This window comes from Notothenia rossii (genome assembly GCF_949606895.1).
Source record: "Notothenia rossii genome assembly, chromosome: 7".
Classification (NCBI taxonomy): Eukaryota; Metazoa; Chordata; class Actinopteri; order Perciformes; family Nototheniidae; genus Notothenia; species Notothenia rossii.
The window spans coordinates 4,468,784-4,490,132 of NC_136905.1; the positions used below are offsets into that span (position 1 = coordinate 4,468,784).

General features: G+C 40.5%; 1 protein-coding gene across 1 annotated transcript; it reads right to left on the minus strand.

Moving 5' to 3' along the window:
* Positions 1-2,979: 2,979 nt before the first annotated feature.
* On the minus strand, positions 2,980-16,356 carry LOC307012809 (uncharacterized protein). The gene is made up of 3 exons (XM_079639994.1): positions 15,830-16,356; positions 14,844-14,909; positions 2,980-5,832 (listed from the first exon to the last, which is right to left on the minus strand). Exons 2-3 carry the CDS (start codon positions 14,874-14,876, stop codon positions 4,798-4,800), a joined length of 1,068 nt encoding a protein of 355 aa, XP_079496120.1. The 5' UTR covers positions 14,877-14,909; positions 15,830-16,356; the 3' UTR covers positions 2,980-4,797.
* Positions 16,357-21,349: the final 4,993 nt, after the last annotated feature.

Here is a 21,349-nt window from a genome sequence, read left to right on the forward strand (position 1 = left end):
GTAAGCTGGATAATGAATCTGTGCATATCACCACCCTATCTGGTCTGATCTCTTCCAACCACTGTAATCCTATTACTACTGCCAGCATTTCTGCTGTATACACTGAAAGTTGGTCTGATGCTCTTTTTGATATCGATATTTTAAAGTCTGGGATGTATATACCAACTCCAACACACTCTTCCTTGTTCTTAGAACCATCTGTGTACATTTTGAGGTAATTGTAGTACTTTTCGTTCAGATACATACTTGTTTTAATTCCCACTTCATTTATTTGCCACTCTTTTTTCCTTTCTATGATACTCATATCTATTTTAGCTTCTGGGGAAAGCCATGGGGGAACACTGCTAAATGGAGTTGCTTTGGCAACCGTGATGGTCTCCACTCCATATGCCCTCGTTCTCTCCTTACTCGTCCAGCCAAACCCACGCTCCTGGAAATTTGCATATTCCAAGCAATCCTGTAGTTTTCTGTTTGTAATATTTCCTTCTCCACTACCTTGTAGTCTGACCCAGTATGACAGAGCAAGTCTCTCTCTTCTGATCTCCAGAGGTGTCTCTCCTGCTTCTATCAGAACTGCATTGATAGGGGATGACTTTATTGCTCCAATACACAGCCGCAATGCTTTATATTGTATTCTATCCATTTAAAAGCGATGTTTTTGCTGCTGCTCCATATACTATACAACCGTAGTCTATTCTGGACCTCATAATTGATCTGTAAATGTCTATTAATGCTTGTTTGTCTGCGTCCCAGTTGCATCCAGCTACAGCTCGCAATACATGTAATTATTTTTAGCATTTTGTTTCCACTTGATTAATATGCATTTTCCATGTGTATTTGCTATCAGACCACAGTCCTAGGTATTTGAACTCATTCACCTTTGTCATTGGACGATCATATAGTGTTAGCTGTTGGCCATCAATCTTGCGTTTGTTTGTAAATACCATGTAGCATGACTTGATTTCTGACATTTTGAATCCCCAGTTATATGACCACCTCTCCACTTTTTTAATCGCTCTACCTATATTCTCCATTACGTATGGGGCATTTCTTCCCCTCATCCAAATAGCCCCATCATCTGCGTACAGAGCCGATTGGATGCATGTGTTTAAGCATGTAAATGTCATTAATCATGATGTTAAATAATATTGGACTGACTGCACTCCCTTGGGGAATACCATTTTCTATTTCAAAATAATTGGAAATATCTGCTCCAACCTTTACTCTCAATGTCCTGTCTGTTAAAAAGGCCCTTACCCAATTGTACATTCTCCCTCCAATACCCATTCTACCCAATTTGATCAGTAACCCATCCCTCCACATAGAGTCATACGCCTTTTCAATGTCAAAGTACACTATTGCCATTATCTCTTTCATTTTCAATGTTTTTCCCACATCATTACTCACTCTTACTAATTCCACATCCAGAGCTGACCCATTATCCTGTCTCTTCTCCTTCACGTTTTCATTCTCTGCTAGTAACTGCTGTGTTTGCTGCCTATGGCTATCAATGAGATGCTCCCCACGATGTACTGCTGCAAGTGTCCTTCCTAACATACCTGCCTTCTCTTTATCTGTCACTGCCAGCCTCTCCTCTTCAACCAAAGCTGGAATTTTAATGGATTTCATTTTCCCACTCATCTGCTTAAACATGGACCAGACATCACCTAATGTTACTCCTCTGCCAATGGTAGAACACAATTCTCTCCATGTTCTCTTTTTTTTGTATTGTCCTTTGAGCAGATGCCCTTTTCCTTTGAAACTCTATAACATTATTTTGTGTCATGTTTTTCTTTGATTCTCTAATTGCATTATTTCGCTCTTTAATAGCCCTGCTGCATTCATCATTCCGCCATGGCACCACTTTCTTCCCACCCTTGGTTGTTGTTTTGGGTATACTGTTCTCTGCTGCATTCAGTATATGTTGAGTTATTTGGCTCGTAATGACCTCTATGCTTCCCTCTGATGTTAGCAGGCGTACCGACTCCTCACACCATATCCTACATTTCCCCCAATCAGCTTTAGCAAAGCACCACCTGGTTATTACACCTCCTTCCTGCATATATATATTATCATTCATTTTAGAAGGCACTGGATAATGGTCACTTCCTAAAGTGGAGTTATTCAAAACAAACCATTTGCATGTATGAACCAAACAGTTTTACACTAAAGTCAGATCCAGACATGAGACTTTCCCCCTGTGTACATCTACTCTTGTGCCATGTCCATCATTAAGGCATACTAGTGTTCTTTCCTCCAGCATTTCTTCCACTATATTTCCGTTACTGTCTGTATGGTTGCTGCCCCATAGACTGTTGTGTGCATTGAAATCACCACACCAAACTTCCTTCCTATATCATCAGGAGATTGCACCTCCCTATATGCCACACCATCTTTGAGAAATGACTGCAGGATCTCAGGTATGCAAAGAGGACAGGTAGGCGAGAAAGGCTTTTTTGAGTCCCAGAGACCAAGGCCCTGTACACTTGGCATACATTGACTGCACGACTCCAGGTCTGCGATGTGGACAGTACACCTCAAATACATCACTACACAACCTGTGGTATTTGAAAATAAGGGAATGACATGTTTATAATATGCTGCAAAACACAACAAATATGCAGGGTTGCAAGTCTATTTCTAAGGTCATTTTATTTTTGGTAGTCTGATCATTTCAACAAGAGAATAGAATCAAACTGAAAATATCGTAAATATGTTCTAGATACATGAAGCAGATTAATGAACAGTGAAACTCGCTCATGGACTTTAAAGATGAATACTTTAAGGAAACGTTTTCCCACACTATTTGTAGGAGCCATTTTATGGGTGTTGTTGGTGTCTCAGTTTACGTATGTTTACCTATTTAATATGTAGAGCGCAACTTTATTTTTGAACACTTGGTGGCGGGCTTTAGCTGCACCGGGTGTATAAAAGGGGTCATAGGTGACAGGAGAGGAAGAGGACACAAGGCAAGACAAGTTTATTTATATAGCAAGTTTATTTATATATCAACACAAGGCAATTCAAGGTGCTTTACTAAAATGAAAGACATTCAGACAAAGGCATTTAAAAACAGTAAAAGATAATAAAAGAAACATTCAAAGAAAAAAATGAATAAAAAAGTTACAGTGGAGTTTAAGATATGAATAGTTCACACAAAAGTTCCACTTTACTGACACAGGAGGAAGAGCATACCGATTCTACCAGACGGCCAGCCCAGACAGATGCTCATACTGCAACTATTGACACAGTGAACTTTAACCTTGGTATGTAAAGCAATAAAACATCATTGTAAAACTGCAGGAAAAGACTGGAACTTCATATGTTTGTGTCTGCATCAGGATCACACTAAACCAGCCTTTCTCAAAGTGTGGGGCGCGCCCCACTGGTGGGGCGCAGAGATGTGATAGGGGGGGTCGCGAATGGACGGGAGTTATTTTTTATTAATTGTTTTGACCTCAGGCCGGAATCGAACCTGGGTCCTCGCGGGCGTTAGTGGACTGTTACAGCCGGAGACAAATCCTGTTTGTGTCCCCCCACTTTACAAATAGGCCCATGTTTATTATAATTTTTTAACGCAAACCGTCATCGCCACGGAGGAGCACACAGCCTCTGTGAGCGAGCGAGACAGAGCGAGAGAGCACACATTTATCTATTTAATATAGCCTAGGTGTAAAAAATAAAGTAAGAAATCATTCCAATGTGTGCTATAGGACAGTAAAAACAAATAATAAAGTTTAAAAGGGGAGTGATTAGTAAAAATATGCCTAAGTAAAAAGAAAGAATGCTAACTACATGCCGCCGGACCCCCCTAGAGGAGGTGCGGTCCACCCCCAAATAAAGCAGGTCAAAATAATTAAATTGCATACATTTTCTTTTAGTAAAAATTGAAAACGGGTCCCACAGACCCAAACAGCACACAAAGGTTAAAGGTAAGCATATAATAATGTTCAAATGTGCTAAATATATACAGTGCAAAAAAACTAAAAGAGTAAAAGTAGCTCACGCCTTGTTTTATTTTTTTGAAAGTAGCTCTCATCCTAAAAAAGGTTGGAGACCCCTGTTATAGAACGATACATTTGACAATTTGAAGCTTGGCCTACCATTTTATTGGAGCGATGAGGAACAGGTGGGGATTGAAAAGGCCCACCTGTTCAAAGTGGGGAATGACAGAAAAAGTTTGAGAACCACTGACCTAAACCCTCCTGTGAAGTAATGGCAAAAATATATAGGACACTGAAACATTTAAATGTCCATTACATTAAGTAGAATCGTACTCTATGAGTGAAACTGAACAATATAAGAAACATATCGCATTGGATTAAGGATCGTTTTCACCTGACAAACAATCGGATTACTTCACAACCGACACCGTCATCCCGGATCAGCTGGACAACATGCCAAAATCAGCTGGAGATTGTCACCACCTGTGCTCATCAAGACGGCGAAAGGAGACGCTGAAAACCAAGGCTGGGAAAGCGGCCGGGTATGTGCAGCACTAAAACTGGATTGTATATTGGATACATAAGCTTTATTGGACAATGGCTTGGATTTGCTGCAATAATGTCAGCTGTTTGAATCAGCGCGCTGGCGGCAAACGGACAGACAGCAAACAAAACTTAAAGGAACAGTGAACATTATGCCTGTCAATTCTGATGTTACATCAACAGATGGCGCTGTTGGGATGGGATCTGTAATGGAAAAAAGGATCACCCAACGCATGGCCAATAGATGGGATTTGTTTACTGTAAAAAAAACTAAATAAGCTTAAACCAGGAACCTAAACTCATAAAACCACTATGGTTTTTTTCCTGTGTGAGCACGAAGATGTTTTTTGAGAGCATCTGATCTAGCGAAAGTTTTCCCACACTCTTCACACCAGTACGGTTTTTCTCCAGTGTGAATACGGCGATGTGTTTGGAGATGACCTGATGTAGTGAAACTTGTCCCACACTCTTCACAGCTGTAAGGTTTTTCTCCGGTATGAATACGGTGATGTGATTCTAGAACACTTAATGTAGTGAAAGTTGACTCACACTCTTCACAGCTGTAAGGTCTTTCTCCAGTGTGAATACGGCGATGTGCTTTGAGAGCATTTAATCTAGCGAAAGTTTTCCCACACTCTTCACAGCTGTAAGGTTTTTCTCCAGTGTGAACACGGCGATGTGTTTTGAGAGCATCTGATGTAGTGAAAGTTTTCCCACACTCTTCACAGCTGTAAGGTTTTTCTCCCATGTGAATACGGTGATGTGATATGAGATGACTTGATTGTGTGAAAGTTTTCCCACACTCTTCACAGCTGTAAGGTTTTTCTCCCATGTGAATACGTTGATGTGATTGGAGAGCACCTGATTGAGTGAAAGTTTTCCCACACTCTTCACAGCTGTAAGGTTTTTCTCCAGCATGAATACGTTGATGTGATTTGAGATGAGCTGATATACGGAAACTTTTCCCACACTCTTCACAGCTGTAAGGTTTTTCTCCGGTATGAATACGTTGATGTGATTTGAGATGACCTGATGTAGTGAAAGTTTTCCCACACTCTTTACAGCTGAACGGTTTTTCTCCCGTGTGAATACGTTGATGTATTTCGAGAGCATCTGATCTAATGAAAGCTTTCCCACACTTTTCACAGCTGTACGGTTTTTCTCCCATGTGAATACGTTTATGTGATTTGAGAGCACCTGATTGAGTGAAAGCTTTCCCACACTCTTCACAGCTGTACGGTTTTTCTCCCGTGTGAATACGCAGGTGGGTCTTTAAATCCCCAGATGTTGAAAAGGATTTGTCACATTGCTGACAGCTGTGACGTCCCTTTCTTCCTTTTGGTTTCTAGAACAGACGGACAGAGAAAGAGAGAAAGTCAATCTAAAAAGCATAAATACACAAGTTAACACAATAAAAACTCACTTAATATATACCTTGAGTTAACAAAATACTACTTATCAATTGTTTGTGTTTATTATATTTGTATGATATTTGATACAGTAATATTCTAACCAAAGTATATACCAGAGGTGGAGATTCGAGTCACGTGACTTGGCTCGCATAGCATATTTTTTTACTTGAGACTTGCTTGACTAACATTGATAAAAGACTCGACTTGACTTTGACTTGGTGACTTGACTTTGACCATCTGGCCCCCCCCCTACCTCACTGACCTCCTCATCCTCTACCAACCACCCCAGTCCCTCAGATCCACCTCAGCCGGTTTGCTCTCAATCCCCAATGCCAAACTCCGGAGCTTCGGGGACAGAGCCTTCTCTGTGGCAGCCCCGAAGCTCTGGAACTCCCTCCCCCAAGACCTCCGTGAGTCTGATTCCCTCACCCTGTTCCAGTCCCGTTTCAAAACCCACCTCTTCAACTCTGCTTATCCTTAAACCCGTCCCTCCCCCCTCTGAACCAACATCCTCCTGACTGCTTTTCTGTTTTTGTTTGTGTTTTTGTTCTTGTTTTGTTTGTTGACCTGACTCATAATATAAAGCGTTTTTGGGTCTAGAAAAGCGCTATATAAATCCCATTTATTATTATTATTATTATTCATGACTTGAGACTTGACATAGGCTTGAGAGAGATTTTTTAAAATAAAATATTTGCATTTGTTTTTGAATTGTACGTAGCCCCTAGAGGGCAATGAGAAAGTAGGAAGTGGAGCGCACAGGAGAAAGCCGTTTCATTGCAGACTGTTGTATGTATTTCCCCACATAAACATATTATTTGAGATATATTTCAAACTCGGACTTCATTTTAGGGACATTTCGGCCAGGGGTGTAGAGTTATTTGTTCAAGCACCGGATCGGCAAAACAGGAGAGTCTGTGAACCAGTCTGCCTTGACCTATCATGTCTGTGACTCACAGTATCTGCTGCCCACAGCTGTTTTATAGAAGAAGAACCTCCTTCACTTCATGAAATCTCTGCAGCACCAGGAGGCAGTAACGTGTAACTCAGCAGAATCTGAGAAGAGCAGCACCAGCTACAAAGAGCTGACAGACACACCACCACCCCCCACCCCCTATTACCTGTTTTATGATTTCAGAGCCCCACTCTCCATTGTTGTTAATGTTGAAAATAAAACTAGTTTTCATAACCCCACCCCTCAGCACCCCCCCCTTCCCGCGTCACTGGGTCGGCCCAGACATTAGGTTTTTTTTAAATCAACACTTAAAACTCACATCTTCTCTCTGGCAGGGGTAGACATTAAGGGTAAAATGCCACTCGCCCTCTGGGCCGGTGGAATTGTATTTTCACTGGCCCCACCATTGTAACCACTGGCCCGGGGCATTCGTCCTAAAAAAATCGACTAATAATGAAGAAAATTAAACACATTTGTTGCCATAGTAATTTATGCTAACTACATTACTACTTGTACTACAACATTTGAATCATCAGTTCTTCCTCACTTTCCTCAATTGATCATATTTGGTTTATTAAAATAATTATATTGTGGTCATTGTTAAAACATTTCTGCTATTATTATGAGTATTATTATTTATAATAATATAATTTATAAGTATAATGCACTTTCTGCCATCATTAGGAGTTAGAAATGTAATAGCTATGTAGTAGATTAGAACCTTCATTATCCTAAACTGCTGGGACATTTCCCTATAGCCAATACCTTTTATATTTTCTACTCTTCACTTACTTGCCAGCATAGGTCGGCATTGATGTACAGAGCCGACAGAAGACCTTGTTTATATTGGCATCATATTGAGAGGTGCAGTGATGCGTCATAAAACCAGGAAGTAAGCCGCTGGTTCCCTCGACAAAAAAGCAATGGGACTTCTCAAAAGGGTTTTGGAAAATAACTGGAAATAAGGTCTGTGGAAAACAAACCTGTTTGATAAATGCACGTTTTGTTCAGCCGGATAATCTCCACATGTCTACCCTACTTTTATAATTTTCGAATCATAACTCTAATCGATAGATTATAAAAGGGTTTTAGGACGCGTCACTGCACCCCTAGAAGCCAACTCCATCGATCAAGCTGGCTGAAACGTTCTCTCCCTCTTCTTCTCATGCTCCCTGTCACTCTCCTTTAAATCCTCCGGTGACTTTCTTTTATTTGAAGATTGTTTTTTGCCCGGCGCTTGGCCGGTTACCGCTGGTATTAAAAATATTTTGGCGAATGGTTAGGTGGCGCGATAGTCTGTAGTGAAGGAGCACGCAGAAGCAAACAGCTGTTTGCTTTTCACCCAACAATGACAAGCGACTCACGAAACGCTATGTTGTAGCGTTGATAAACGAAACAATTTAACTAAATTGCTAGTCAAAATACCAATACCACAGGAAACATTTTTTTTTTAAACAATATTTTTAGTGGCCCGAGCGGGCAAGTGGAAATTACGTTATGCTGGCCCGGGGTGTCTAAATAGTGCTTCCGGGCCAGCGGGCCAATTATAATGTCGAGCCCTGCTCTGGCATTCGAGCCTTTTCTTATCAAGCTCCACTTTTGTGGAATCAGCTTCCAGTTTGTGTTCGGGCGGCCGACAGCCTATCCGTTTTAAGAGTACGCTTAAGACCTTCCTTTTGATAAAGCTTATAGTTGATAAAATGACCTAATGAGAGTGCTTTGACGCAGATACGCTGTGCCTCTTCAGCTACATTTTGGCTCTTGCTCTTTCACTTAAATCCTAAAAACTAAGGTTATTACTACTCTTTCTATTTTTTCTTTATCCAAAACCTTTTCCCTCCATGACCTCACAAGGTTTTATTGGAGGAAAACAGGTTTGCAGAGGCGGCCTTATTCAAGGCAGGGGAGTGTTATGCCTTAGTCACAGCATACCTCCTTATCGCTCACCAATTCCAACTAAGGTCCCAGCGGGGACCTTGCTCCCTGCGTGTGCCTGTCTGTGTCGGTGTATTTGTATGTTCCGATTAACCGAGCCTCCCCCAAATTTTCTTTTTCTTTTGTGTCTATACCTACGTCGGGATCCGGAGTCGAGGCTGATCCTCCTGCTGTGGTCCTGTAACCTGGATCCTCTATCCTGAGTTCTGGATTAAGTCTTGGACTTCGGGTCGTGGCTGAACCTGTCTCTGTGGTCCTACCTGACTCATCATACTACTTCCCTGATGGCTTCCATAGGATTGTTGACATCCTCGTGGATTCATCTTCTTATTATAGACACATGCATTTCCAAACATTTGGTCCACCTATGTTGTAAAATGTATTATCTTTTCGATTTACAAACGGCATCTATTGCACGTCTGACCGTCCTGGGAGAGGGATCCCTCCTCTGTTGCTCTCCCTGAGGTTTCTCCCATGTTCCCCTTTAAACTGTGGGTTTTCTCCGGAAGTTTTTCCTTGTACGATGTGAGGGTCTAAAGTTAGAGGTTGTTGTTTTTTCATACTGATATTCTGCGCAAATTGTGCTGTTGTATTTACTGTATAGTGTCCTTACTGTAAGGTAATTATTATATGTACACCACTTTGGCTCGACCAAAGATCTTTTAAAAATGTGCTATATAAATAAAACCTGATTATTATTATTTTTTTTATATACTTTATTAATCCCTGTGGGGAAATTGTTTCTCTACATTTGACCCATCCTAGTGTTAGGAGCAGTGTGCTGCACTAAGGACATACACGAGGGGATCGGGAATATTTTCTTTCTTTTTTTAATTTCGTATTCAATGTTATAAAACAAAAATGACCATGTTCAAGTCTTAAAGTCATCCTGAGGCCTTAGTTTTGGTTTCAAATTACAGAACATCATGTATGTGTTGCTTCTTTGGGGCTTGTTCTCATAGACCTGCTTATTTCTCTCAAATCTGGCAACGAAGTGGGCGCAGTGTCTAATTGTAGCAGTAAGCTAACGAGTACTGATAAGCTTTATTTTGTTTTGATCCAATGCTGCACAACTGAACTGATCCAATGCTGCTGTGAAAGAAAGAAGCTATATCCATGTTGGATAGAATATCCAATTTAAATAAAAAAATAACCTTAAGGGACAACTTGAATGCTTTTTTTTCTCTTAAGGCATTGCATAGAGATCGGGAAAAATCGGTATCGGCAAATTGTCAAAATCAAATGATCGGAATCGGATCGGGAGCAAAAAAAGGTGATCGGGACGTCCCTAATTGTGTCTGGATACTTTGTCTGTTGATGTTGGAAATGGAGCTGCTGTGACGCAAGTCAAATTTCAGACTTGATCTTACCAATAAAGTATTATCGTATCGTACCCTTGTTCGAGCAGACAAGGATGCGAACTCAGGGAAAACCAGAGGAGGCGGTATTTGTGTGTATATTAATGATCTCAGGACCACAGATGGAAATTAGCCATTAGCTATAATCTGGCATATTGCATCTCTTCTCTTTGCTGAGATTAATGTTTTTGTATGTATGTTCCTTCTCTAAATAAATAAAATTTAAAAAAATCTGTGGTGCCGATCATACTCAGTCAAATGTAAAACCTGCAATCCCAACGTAGAAATTCTCGGCATGACGTTAAGACCCTTTTATCTGCCTAGAGAATTTGGGTGTATTTTACAGTTTGTTGTTTACGTGCCTCCCAGCTGCAGAGGACACTGTGTTCACGAGCTGCAACTCAGCCACCCCGATGCACCGGCAATAGTGCTCGGGGACATGAAGCAATGTCGCCTGGAGACTGTGTTACCTGGGTTCCAGCAGTATGTTAGGGATCACAACAGAAAAGACAATATCCTGGACAAATGCTTTGTTAATGATAAAGGAGCCTATGTGTCTAAATACAGACCACCAATACTGAACTCTGATCATAATGTTGTGAATATGATACCAGTGTATAAGACCAAACTGAAGGGAAGTCAACAAGAAAAGAAAGTAATAAGGACATGGACAAATGAAAGTAGGGAACAGTTGAAAGCCTGTTTTGATTGGACAGATTGACTAGATGAAATAACTACTGTTACCAAAAGACTATATTAACTTCTTTGTTCCCGCTAAAGAAATACAAATCTATCCAAGTAATAAATCATATGTGACTAAGGACATTAAAAAAAGTTATAAAAACCAGGAAAATAGCTTTCAAAAACAAGGACTATGGAGCACTTAAAACAGACAGAGAAAGAACTGAAAGTCAAATTGAGAGAATCAAAACTGGCACACATAGAGCTTTTGGGAAATGCTTTTAAAGCCAAAGACCCCAAAAAAGTGTGGGACACCATGAGAACCATGACAGGAATGACTTCTTCAGCTAAACCTATTGTGACAGACAAGACATACTTGATCCATACCAATTTGCCTATAAGCAAGGGGGTGGTACTGTTGCTACTCTGGTTCATATCATTACTAAACATTTAGATAAACGTCACAGCTATGCAAGAGCCCTCTTCCTAGACTTCTCAGCAGCATTCAACACAATACAAGCAGACATCTTGGTGTCAAAAATGGCCAAAATGGAAGTAAATCCATACCTGATTTACTGGTATGCCGCTTTCCTCACCAGTAGAGAGCAACTTGTGAAGGTTAACAAAACCCTGTCATCTGCCATCAGAACCAATGTAGGGGCCCCCCAGGGCTGCAGGAGTTCAGCTGTGCTCTTTACTCGCTTCTTTTAGCTTTTTTTGATGACTTTACTGAACTGCTGTCTATAGTGTGTTTTGACTTTGACCGTCTAGTCATTGTTGGTGATTTTAACATCCATGTTGACAACCCCCAGGACAGAGGGGCTAAAGAACTGTTTTGGTTTCTTGATAACTATGGACTGACTCAGCATGTGACGGAGCCCACGCACAATAAGGGGCACACTCTGGACTTAATGATCTCAAAGGGTCTGCATATCTCTGAGGTTGTGGTGACTGATGTTGCACTCTCTGATCATTCCTTTGAGAGCTCTATTTCTGTTCACACAAATGTTCAAAAAAAGGTAGCCACGAAGCGATATTTAACTGAAAACACTAGGGAAATGTTTACTCAGAATTAGGGTTAGGTATCGTTTGAATTTCCACGATTCTGATTCTACTTTTCGATTCCGGTTCTTAACGGTTCTCAATTCCGATTCTTTGAGGGGCAGGGTAAAAAAAATGATACATGCTTCTTCCACCAAAAGAAATTACATTTATTTGAGACACTTTTACAGTAATATTCACTGCTATGCAACTGTAACTGAGAACCACTGAAGCTGCAACAGTGCAACAGTCCAACTTTTAAAGAGCAACTTCCAGGTTAAGAAACCTGTGAATAAATGTGTAGGAAAATGATGAATACACTAGATTTTCAAAAAAATATACAGAAATATACACTACAGTGACATCTGGCGTCGTTTTTGTAAGAAATGTTCACTTCCGCATAAAAAAGCCTCGGCACGTGACCTCCCGCGTGTGACGTAACACGGGGGACACAAGGGGGAGAGCGGACGGTGTAACGTATTAATAAACATGGATCCCAATGCTATTTTTGACACAAAAGAAGTTGAACATGAATATTCGAATGCATATGACGGACCACAACCTTATAATTATGAGCCTGCTAGGCATCCAAGAAACAAGGAGCAGCCAAGGATTAGAAGAAATAACGGCTATAGGAGAGAAATTGAGCTGTGGTGTGAGGAGAACCAGTGGAGAACTGGGCAGCTATCTTGGTGAGTGACCGGCGTTAGCTACAGAATGTTAGCTAACGTCACATCACAACATTGTAAGCTATCATATATCAGGCTATAACTAACGTAGCATTGATAATATAGTAACGTTACTGGCAGGACTGTTGATACTGATCCATAACAGAAACTAATGCGCAAGTATCAGCCGTATCTCGCGTTACCTAATGCAACTCCACACTACGGTGCTGTGTACCGGAGGAAAGACGCGAGATACGGCTGATACTTGACGATCTGGCGGAGAAAGGTTGTGGAGCCTCGGTTGATATGCCGTTGTAAATGGCTCGATGGAAAGCAGGTGTGTAGTCGGGGAGGGTGCACAGCTGATTGCAGCAGGTGAGTGGAGGTTGAGCCGGGAGCCAGGAGTGACAGCCACCACGCACACACAAACAACACAGTACCGGAGGGGAGAGAGAGAGCAGCGAAGGGGGGTGGGGGGGTGGGGAGGAGAGAGAAGTAATACGGTTTCCTGATAAAGCTGTGGAGAGTATGTGCTGCAGGGAGGTGGATGCACAACGCACCCAGGAACGAACGCTAGCTCCGGTCCTTTTTACTGTGGACTCGATGTCCTGACAGGCTGGTATTTGTGCAACCTGCACAAACACAATACTGCACCATGATTACAAATGGTGAAATACAATGTAAAACTACCGAAAAATACCAGCTCCTTAAAACACAACCGCTCTACTCAATGCAACTCTACTATACCCGCGGTCAGAGAGCGGAGATGTGTCCCCTGCGTGATGCAATATGACGCGTTTGACGTATGACCTTAAAAAAAAGCAGTTTTTAAGAGCAGAGCTCAAAATTGCTCCTTTCCCTCTGAATTCCTGCCCTTATGTCTCGTAAAACATATCAAATCCTGCATTCACTTTTTTTTAATTGTGATTTTCAAGCAAGTTTAAGCATAAATGTAGAAGAAAAAAAAAACCTGCAAGATGCTCTTTAAACTCTCTTGGATAATCCAGTCCAAATAAATCGGCTATGCAGCGATTTAAGAGGTTCAAACACGGAGGATTGTTCGCTCAGCGCTGTAAATTAAAATGTCCCTTAACTTCCGAATCGGATGCTCTGAATCGGAAGCCAACTTCAGCGTCGTCATGTATCTAGCAAAGGTTTAGCAAAATATTAGAAGTGAGGCTACTAGACTAACGTTAGGTCTACTGTAATAGCCTCACTGTTAATATTTTGCTAAACATTAGCTAGCACTAGTGTTTTGCAGTTGCTAGCAGCTTATTGGGATGTTATGCTAGATAGGCATTGTTTTGATATAATAAATTAAGCATTATTGTTAGTTAAGCATGTCAGCCTGCAGCCCACTTTTAACTCTCTGTCTCTCTCCAACTCAATGCAGATGGCTGCACTAAAGAAAAGGGCACAGAGAGGAAACCAGTTGTAAGATGTTTAAAAGTTCATTAAACATAATATATGCTTAAATGCATTTCAAAGAAGTTGTGTTGGAGTTTGTGTTATTTTACATGTTGACACCAAGATTTTCTGATTTACTGCAAATGTATATCGGTTCCAAATATCGGTCTCCTTGATTAATAATAATCGGTATCGGCCTTGAAAAAGCCATATCGGTCGATCCCTATAACATTGTTAGGCATTTGTGAGGTGCAGCAACATTAACATGAACCTTTCTGTAGGTCGCTTGTTGGCAGACCCTCCACGTGATAGCAGAGCGAACAGGTACAGCAAGCGAGGGATCATTCTCTACTAGTAAATCGATTGCAAATGGCGTCGTGCTCGCGGACGGATACAAACAAAACAATAATGAATGGGTCGCGAAATATACTTTGGTGGTCGTTAAACCTGGGCGGCCCAAGTAAAGTCTATGTGTGGGAAACCCTGGACTTGAATTTTGAATTGAGCCGTCCCTTAGATACTATCTCTTTACGTATTAGCGATGGGAATTCCGGCTCTTTTTAGTGAGTCGGATCATTTGGCTCGGCTCACTAAGAAGAGCCGGCTCTTTCGGCTCTTCATTTTACCGACCCCAAGGCTCGCCGGCAGTACACTTTCCTTCACAGGAACACGCTTTGCTGGAGATGAAAAGAATCCTACCAGACTGCTTTGCCCCTCCAACAGCGGGATGTCCTTGTCCTTTTTCCTTTTCGTCCTTTCAAGCGATAAAAACTCTTTTGGACGCCCTTGGCTCGAGTTCAGGGCGTTCCGAGCTGAATAAGGGCGTCAAATGACGGCAAGACGCCCACCTGGCGGAAACGCTGGAATTAGGAATATATTGTGATGAAGTGCACACTGACCTGAGCTCCAGGGGTCTCTTTGTTCTTCTCCATGCTGCTCTCAGTGCTCCTTCTCCGGCTGGGTCTCTGAAATAAATCAACACAACTACAGCTGACACAAAAGAAGACAACTCAATACAACCGACAGACACAACAAAACTAATCTACAGCTACTTCGTAGGTTCATAGCAGAGGTGAGAAGTAACTAAGTACATTTACTCAATAAGTGTACTTCAGTACTATTTAGAGGTACTTTTACTTTACTTGAGTATTTCCATGTAATGCTACTTTGTCTGCGACAATAGGAGACAGTATTAAAGCTGCTTCACTGAAGAGGAGAAACTCACAGCTCTAGGACTCAGTCAATCAGGAGGAGACTAGAAACAACAAGTCAATAAACTGAGGATTCATCCTGTAACATAAAGGAGTTACCTAACAGAAACCAGTATGCTAACGGTAATAAAGAAGAGTTACCATGCTAAAACAATATGCTGAAGGTAGAAAGGGAGCGTTTACTCAAACTAAACGATATGCATATAACTTATGAGTATACTGTGGGATAAATAATGTTAGAGAAAGTAATTATTAAGGTATTTCCTCCACATGAATGAGAATAAAACACACACACCTGGGGCTGCGTTCATGAAGCTAGTCGATAGCTTTTAGACTTTAGCTGTTAGCCGATAGCTTTTAGACTGTAGCTGTTAGCCGATAGCTTTTAGACTGTAGCTGTTAAACCGTAGCTGTTAAACTGTAGCTGTTAAACTGTAGCTGTTAGCCGATAGTTTTTAGACTTTAGCTGTGAGCCGATGGCTTTTAGCCTTTATTTAAAGATAATTTGAGACTATTTTTGGCGCGCATTTTAAAGTTTTTTTGTGAGTTTCTTTCTTCACAGATTGCAGCTGTTGTGTTAAATAAGATAACTTCTGATTCATTATTAACTGTAAGTTAAGCTAACAGGTGTAAATACACTTAATGAAACCTCCGCAGATGTTTAATCCACTCACCTCTGCTGCTGCTTCTTCCGCTGCTTCTTCTTCTTCTTCTTCCGCTTCTTCTCCTGCTTCCGGTTTTGGGCGGATTGCAAAGAACTTTAACGGTGGATACCGCCTACCGCCACCTACTGGACCCTCACTATTGCGGTAAGCGTGTTGTCACTTCCGGCTATCCTGTGTGTCTGCTCTGCTGCTGATAGCTTATATTATCTTAAACTAAATCGATCGTTTTACAAATTCTTGATCACGGCAGCTACCTGACGTTGTAATGACACGTTACTACAGCTTAAGCACTCACAACTCTCCTTCTCTTAGCGACTTTAACTCCACAATTGCTTACACTCCTTTCGGGTTTGCTAACGGTACTTTAGCCATGGCTCCTTCCCCACCCTCGGGTGCTATTTACTGCTCTACCTGTCTTATGTTTGGTCACCTCCCTTCCTCCTTTACTGGTACCGATAGTCCTACACGTGTTAAATGTAGTAGTGATGGCAGTTTGACACTGAAACTTCGAACGGAGCTTCAACCCTGGACTTCCTATTCCATAGAAGCAGTGCTTGAAGCTTCTTCTTCTTCTTCTTCTTTAATGGCGAATCGCTTCCACTTGGAGCATATATCGCCACCTACTGTTGAGTTATTACATGTTCATATTAAATCCTTATCCTCAGACCAGTGCTTTTGAGGAATTTGAAGATCAGCTTGTTTGCTTCATTTCTTGATTTACTTTCATATATTGCCTTGAAATTCATGTCCTTGATGTTGAGTTGTTCCAGTGCAGTTTTCAGAATGAATCTTTGTCTGTTATAATCCGGGCAGCTAAAAAATACATGATGTATTGTCTCTGGTTGTTGGCAACCATCACAATTGCCATTTGGATGCTTTCCAATCAGATGCAGTGATGAGTTTAGTCCAGAGTGTCCCAATTTTATCCTGCTGTTAATGCTCTGTTCTCTTCTACTACTCCCCCACGTGCTTCCTGTTCCTACTTCCCTTTGTATCTGATATAAATGTCTTCCTTTGGTGTTACTGTCCCATAGTTTTTGCCATTGTTGCTTGATAACCACTTTTGTAAAAGATTTGACTTCTGCTCTACTGATGGCTACCATAATATCAATCTGGTTTGCTTTCAAACCACATTTTGCCAGTTGATCCACTACTTCATTCCCTCTAATACCCACATGCGCTGGAACCCACACAAATTGAACAACAATTCCCAGATGAACTAACCTAAACATGCTTTGTAAAATTTCATGTAAAATATCCTGACGACATTCTGAAGAGAAGTTGTTTATACTCTCCAGAGCTGCACTGGAGTCAGAGCAAATGACCACTCGCATTGGCTGTATTTCCTCTACCCACTGAAGTGCTAGAGAGATAGCCATCATCTCTACTGTATATACTGCAATGTGATCACTTGTACGCTTTCCCACTTTGACTTTTAACTCAGGAACATAAAATGCACAACTAGTTAGACCATTTTCTGGATTTTTGGATCCATCAGTAAATATTTTTATAAACTGCCCATATTGTTCATGTAGAACAGTGTTCACATAAGCCTGTACATTGGCTTCGAAGCTTGCTTCAAATCACGTGACATGTGACGTCCAAAGCAGCAACTGCTTCAAATCACGTGACATGTGACGTCCGAACCAGCAACTGCTTCATTTCCTGAATGAATCAACTCACTGGTTCGCCGTCCAATCAGGTGATTCAATGCACTGCCTCGTCTGACAGGTGACAGGTTGAAACAGTTTCAAATTTGAGCGCTTCAACACTTTATAACCGCTCTAAACAATGCGCAATGTGTGGGTTGTTGTCGTAGTTTGCATTGTTGCTGTTGAGTTGTTGTTGTTGGCATTGCATTTGAATTGGATCATTATAGAGCACGCCAGGAAGAAAAATAGGTCGTTCTGGCTCGTGAAACACTTCGAAATGTGGAGAAGTTGTGAACAAAAAGACAATGAGTAATATAAAACACTTCGATGGTCTAAGGAATTGATAGCCCAGTGGATAGAGCCGGCGACCAGGAGGCAGCGATATCCTCCGCGCAGCTGGTTCAAAACTCGGAATGGTTAAACTTTTAATCATTGCTTTTCAACTTTAATACTTTAATAACTGATAAAAGGCCCTCTCCGCCCCAAAAAATGTCAAGCACTCTCTAGTCTCTTCTCAATAACCCAATCAATCAATCAATCTTTAATTGCAAATTTAACATGATATTCTCTGTGTGTGTGTGTTTTAAACTGGTTTGAATCACCCTCATGAATTAATGTAACTACAAAATGAGAAATCAGCTTCTTTTATAATCAAGGTTATATTGCAATTTAGTTTTTTGTCAATTTGCCTCTTTTGGAAGCTTCTTCCTGTCAGTCTCACGTTAAGTTTTCCGGTCTTTAGACTCAACTAAAAATATCTCAGTCCGTCTAAACATTTTCTGACTTCTCCAATTCTCAGACCCATTTATATTTCACATTGTCTGAAACTGCTTGTCACTTGGTTTGAGGTCAACATTACTAAGAGAGGAGTGAAATGGGGAAGTCTTCAAGCCACACATTTTTGTGAAATAGCAAGTGCTGGTGGGTAGAGTGTGGGATAAACTCAGAACTTCACAGAGGCTCAGTAACATGAAAGACACATGACATTTGTTAATAGATTGACATTCGATAGACTTTCATTGTCGTTTGGGTCTGATCATATGATTTGTTAAGATTAAGAGAAATATAGAATATGTCTTGACTCATCTTTTAATTATTTGTATGCATACTTGTCTGTATTTCCCACTAATGGTGCCTGCAGGTATGTACAGTATAGGAAAGTTTCAAACTAATTAATGTATTCATCCACATGAACGGCTTCTTGATTGATAATCTGGCTTTATTTGGGAAAACAAGCACAATACATTAATGGATGCTACCTCAATGTCGGCACACACACACACACACACACACACACACACACACACACACACACACACACACACACACACACACACACACACACACACACACACACACACACACACACACACACACACACACACACACACTGCTGATGAGTGTATGTCTAATGACAAAGAAAAGCGCCAATGTTCCTGCAGATCAGTTAAACAAGTTATTGCTTAGTAGAAGTAGAAACAGCATTAAAAACAATAAAATAATCAGAGCTTTGGGGAATGTTGATCTGTCGGACTTGGGTACAGCATTTATTTATAAAGCCAATGTTGTGCAATACTTTATAATGCAAAAATATTAACCAAAATGTATCGTTAAGCAAAGTAGTAGTAAGAGTACTTCTACCAACTCTGAGTATAAATACATATCCTTGTAAATGTATAGCCTATAGATACAAATCCAAAAAGCTAGCTTGGTTGCACACAGAGTAGACATACTTCATTAAATACAATAGAACAAATATCATATTGCCTTAGAGTGCACGCTTAATTTTTATTCATGTGTTACTGATTTGTGAGGAAATAACTACAACTGTGTGACAGCAATTTTATTTAAGGTTCAAGGGTTTTATTTGAAAACGAACATAGCTACAGTGTAGTTATGACGATGGAAATCTTAGGTCACAGGCTCCTCCAACAGAGCAACACAATAAAACAGATCAACAGACAAATATAGTGCAAGTAAATAGAAAAACCCTCACCCTAAATAATAGGGTCAGATCCAGGCATGAGACTTTCCCCCTGTGTACATCTACTCTTGTGCCATGTCCATCATTAAGGCATACTAGTGTTCTTTCCTCCAGCATTTCTTCCACTATATTTCCGTTACTGTCTGTATGGTTGCTGCCCCATAGACTGTTGTGTGCATTGAAATCACCACACCAAACTTCCTTCCTATATCATCAGGAGATTGCAACTCCCTATATGCCACACCATCTTTGAGAAATGACTGCAGGATCTCAGGTATGCAAAGAGGACAGGTAGGCGAGAAAGGCTTTTTTGAGTCCCAGAGACCAAGGCCCTGTACACTTGGCATACATTGACTGCACGAATCCAGGTCTGCGATGTGGACAGTACACCTCAAATACATCACTACACAACCTGTGGTATTTGAAAATAAGGGAATGACATGTTTATAATATGCTGCAAAACACAACAAATATGCAGGGTTGCAAGTCTATTTCTAAGGTCATTTTATTTTTGGTAGTCTGATCATTTCAACAAGAGAATAGAATCAAACTGAAAATATCGTAAATATGTTCTAGACACATGAAGCAGATTAATGAACAGTGAAACTCGCTCATGGACTTTAAAGGTGAATACTTTAAGGAAACGTTTTCCCACACTATTTGTAGGAGCCATTTTATGGGTGTTGTTGGTGTCTCAGTTTACGTATGTTTACCTATTTAAAGTCCATGTAATGTCCAAAATAAATGTTATTCTGTGTTAATAAATCGCTTCATCACTTTCCACTGTTTCATTTGACATATCAACATCAATGATTCTTTCCATAAATACCCCCCAAATAACATGAAATGTGTGCCACTTTCCCGTGTTATTCCGCTCCGGTAGCAAAAAGCTTGCCAGCCATTAACCCAGCTGTGTGACGTCACACGTGGCAAACACCAGCCTCGTCTGGATTGTTTGTTTTGTATCCTTCCGCTATTTTCGCTCAACATATGTGTAACCGGACCTCGCTAAACTTTTTTTATCTAACAATTCATGATGGGGAAGCGATGTGTAATTGTGAGCTGTGAATGTTTCCTGATTGCTATAAACATTGATCATGGGTGCTGGAAGATTGTGCACAAAACTCGGGTCAGAATTAAGTTACTACAGGTGTTATGCCAGCTTGAGCTAAATGTCACCAGAGTACAGTGAACTTGCCTAGTGACTGAAATATATAAAAGTTGAAGTGAAATAAGTAAGGCCAAAAATGAATTACGTCTGAATATCTTTATTATTTTTACCACTTTTAATTATTTGTGGGCTCGCACATATACCAAAATAGACTAATGTACACTGCAATAAAGATAAAATGTTACAAGTGAAAAATTAACAAAAGAACCCTTTTTTATTTATCAAACAGTAAATTAATACAATCTTACAAATTTGCGATTTGGAAAATGTTGTTTTATTTACATGTTTCTTTGGAAAAATAATATTGTAAATGATGTAGGCCTACTTTGTAAATTATTTACATCATGCGAAACCATTTTAACCAGTTCAGCTGCATGACTTATGTCAAATTACAGATTTGGCCATTGAAATCCCTGATAGCGGCCTCCCGGTTCAGGGTAAGTCTTCCGTATCTCGGTTACAGCACATGCAGGCAGCGGGATTCTGATTTTTGGGCCGAGCACACCCCAGCACCAACGTACAAACTGTCGATAAGCTGTATATCGATACTTCCTAATGAAAAAAAAGTATACAGATTATAAATATATTTGGAGAAAAATAAAATGTTATGTAGTACTATTATGTAGCAATGGTTACAAATTGGCTTATAACATGATATTTGTATTTTACTTGTACAAAATAAATATGAGGTTTTACATGACTGCTTGACAGAATCATAGACC

Bases quoted from the DNA above. Each gene is read 5' to 3' on its own strand.
- LOC307012809 (XM_079639994.1), bottom strand. From the start codon at position 14,876: ATGGAGAAGAACAAAGAGACCCCTGGAGCTCAG. The intron at 5,833-14,843 runs GTCAGTGTGCAC...CGTCTGTTCTAG, and splicing joins AAGAGACCCCTGGAGCTCAG to AAACCAAAAGGAAGAAAGGG.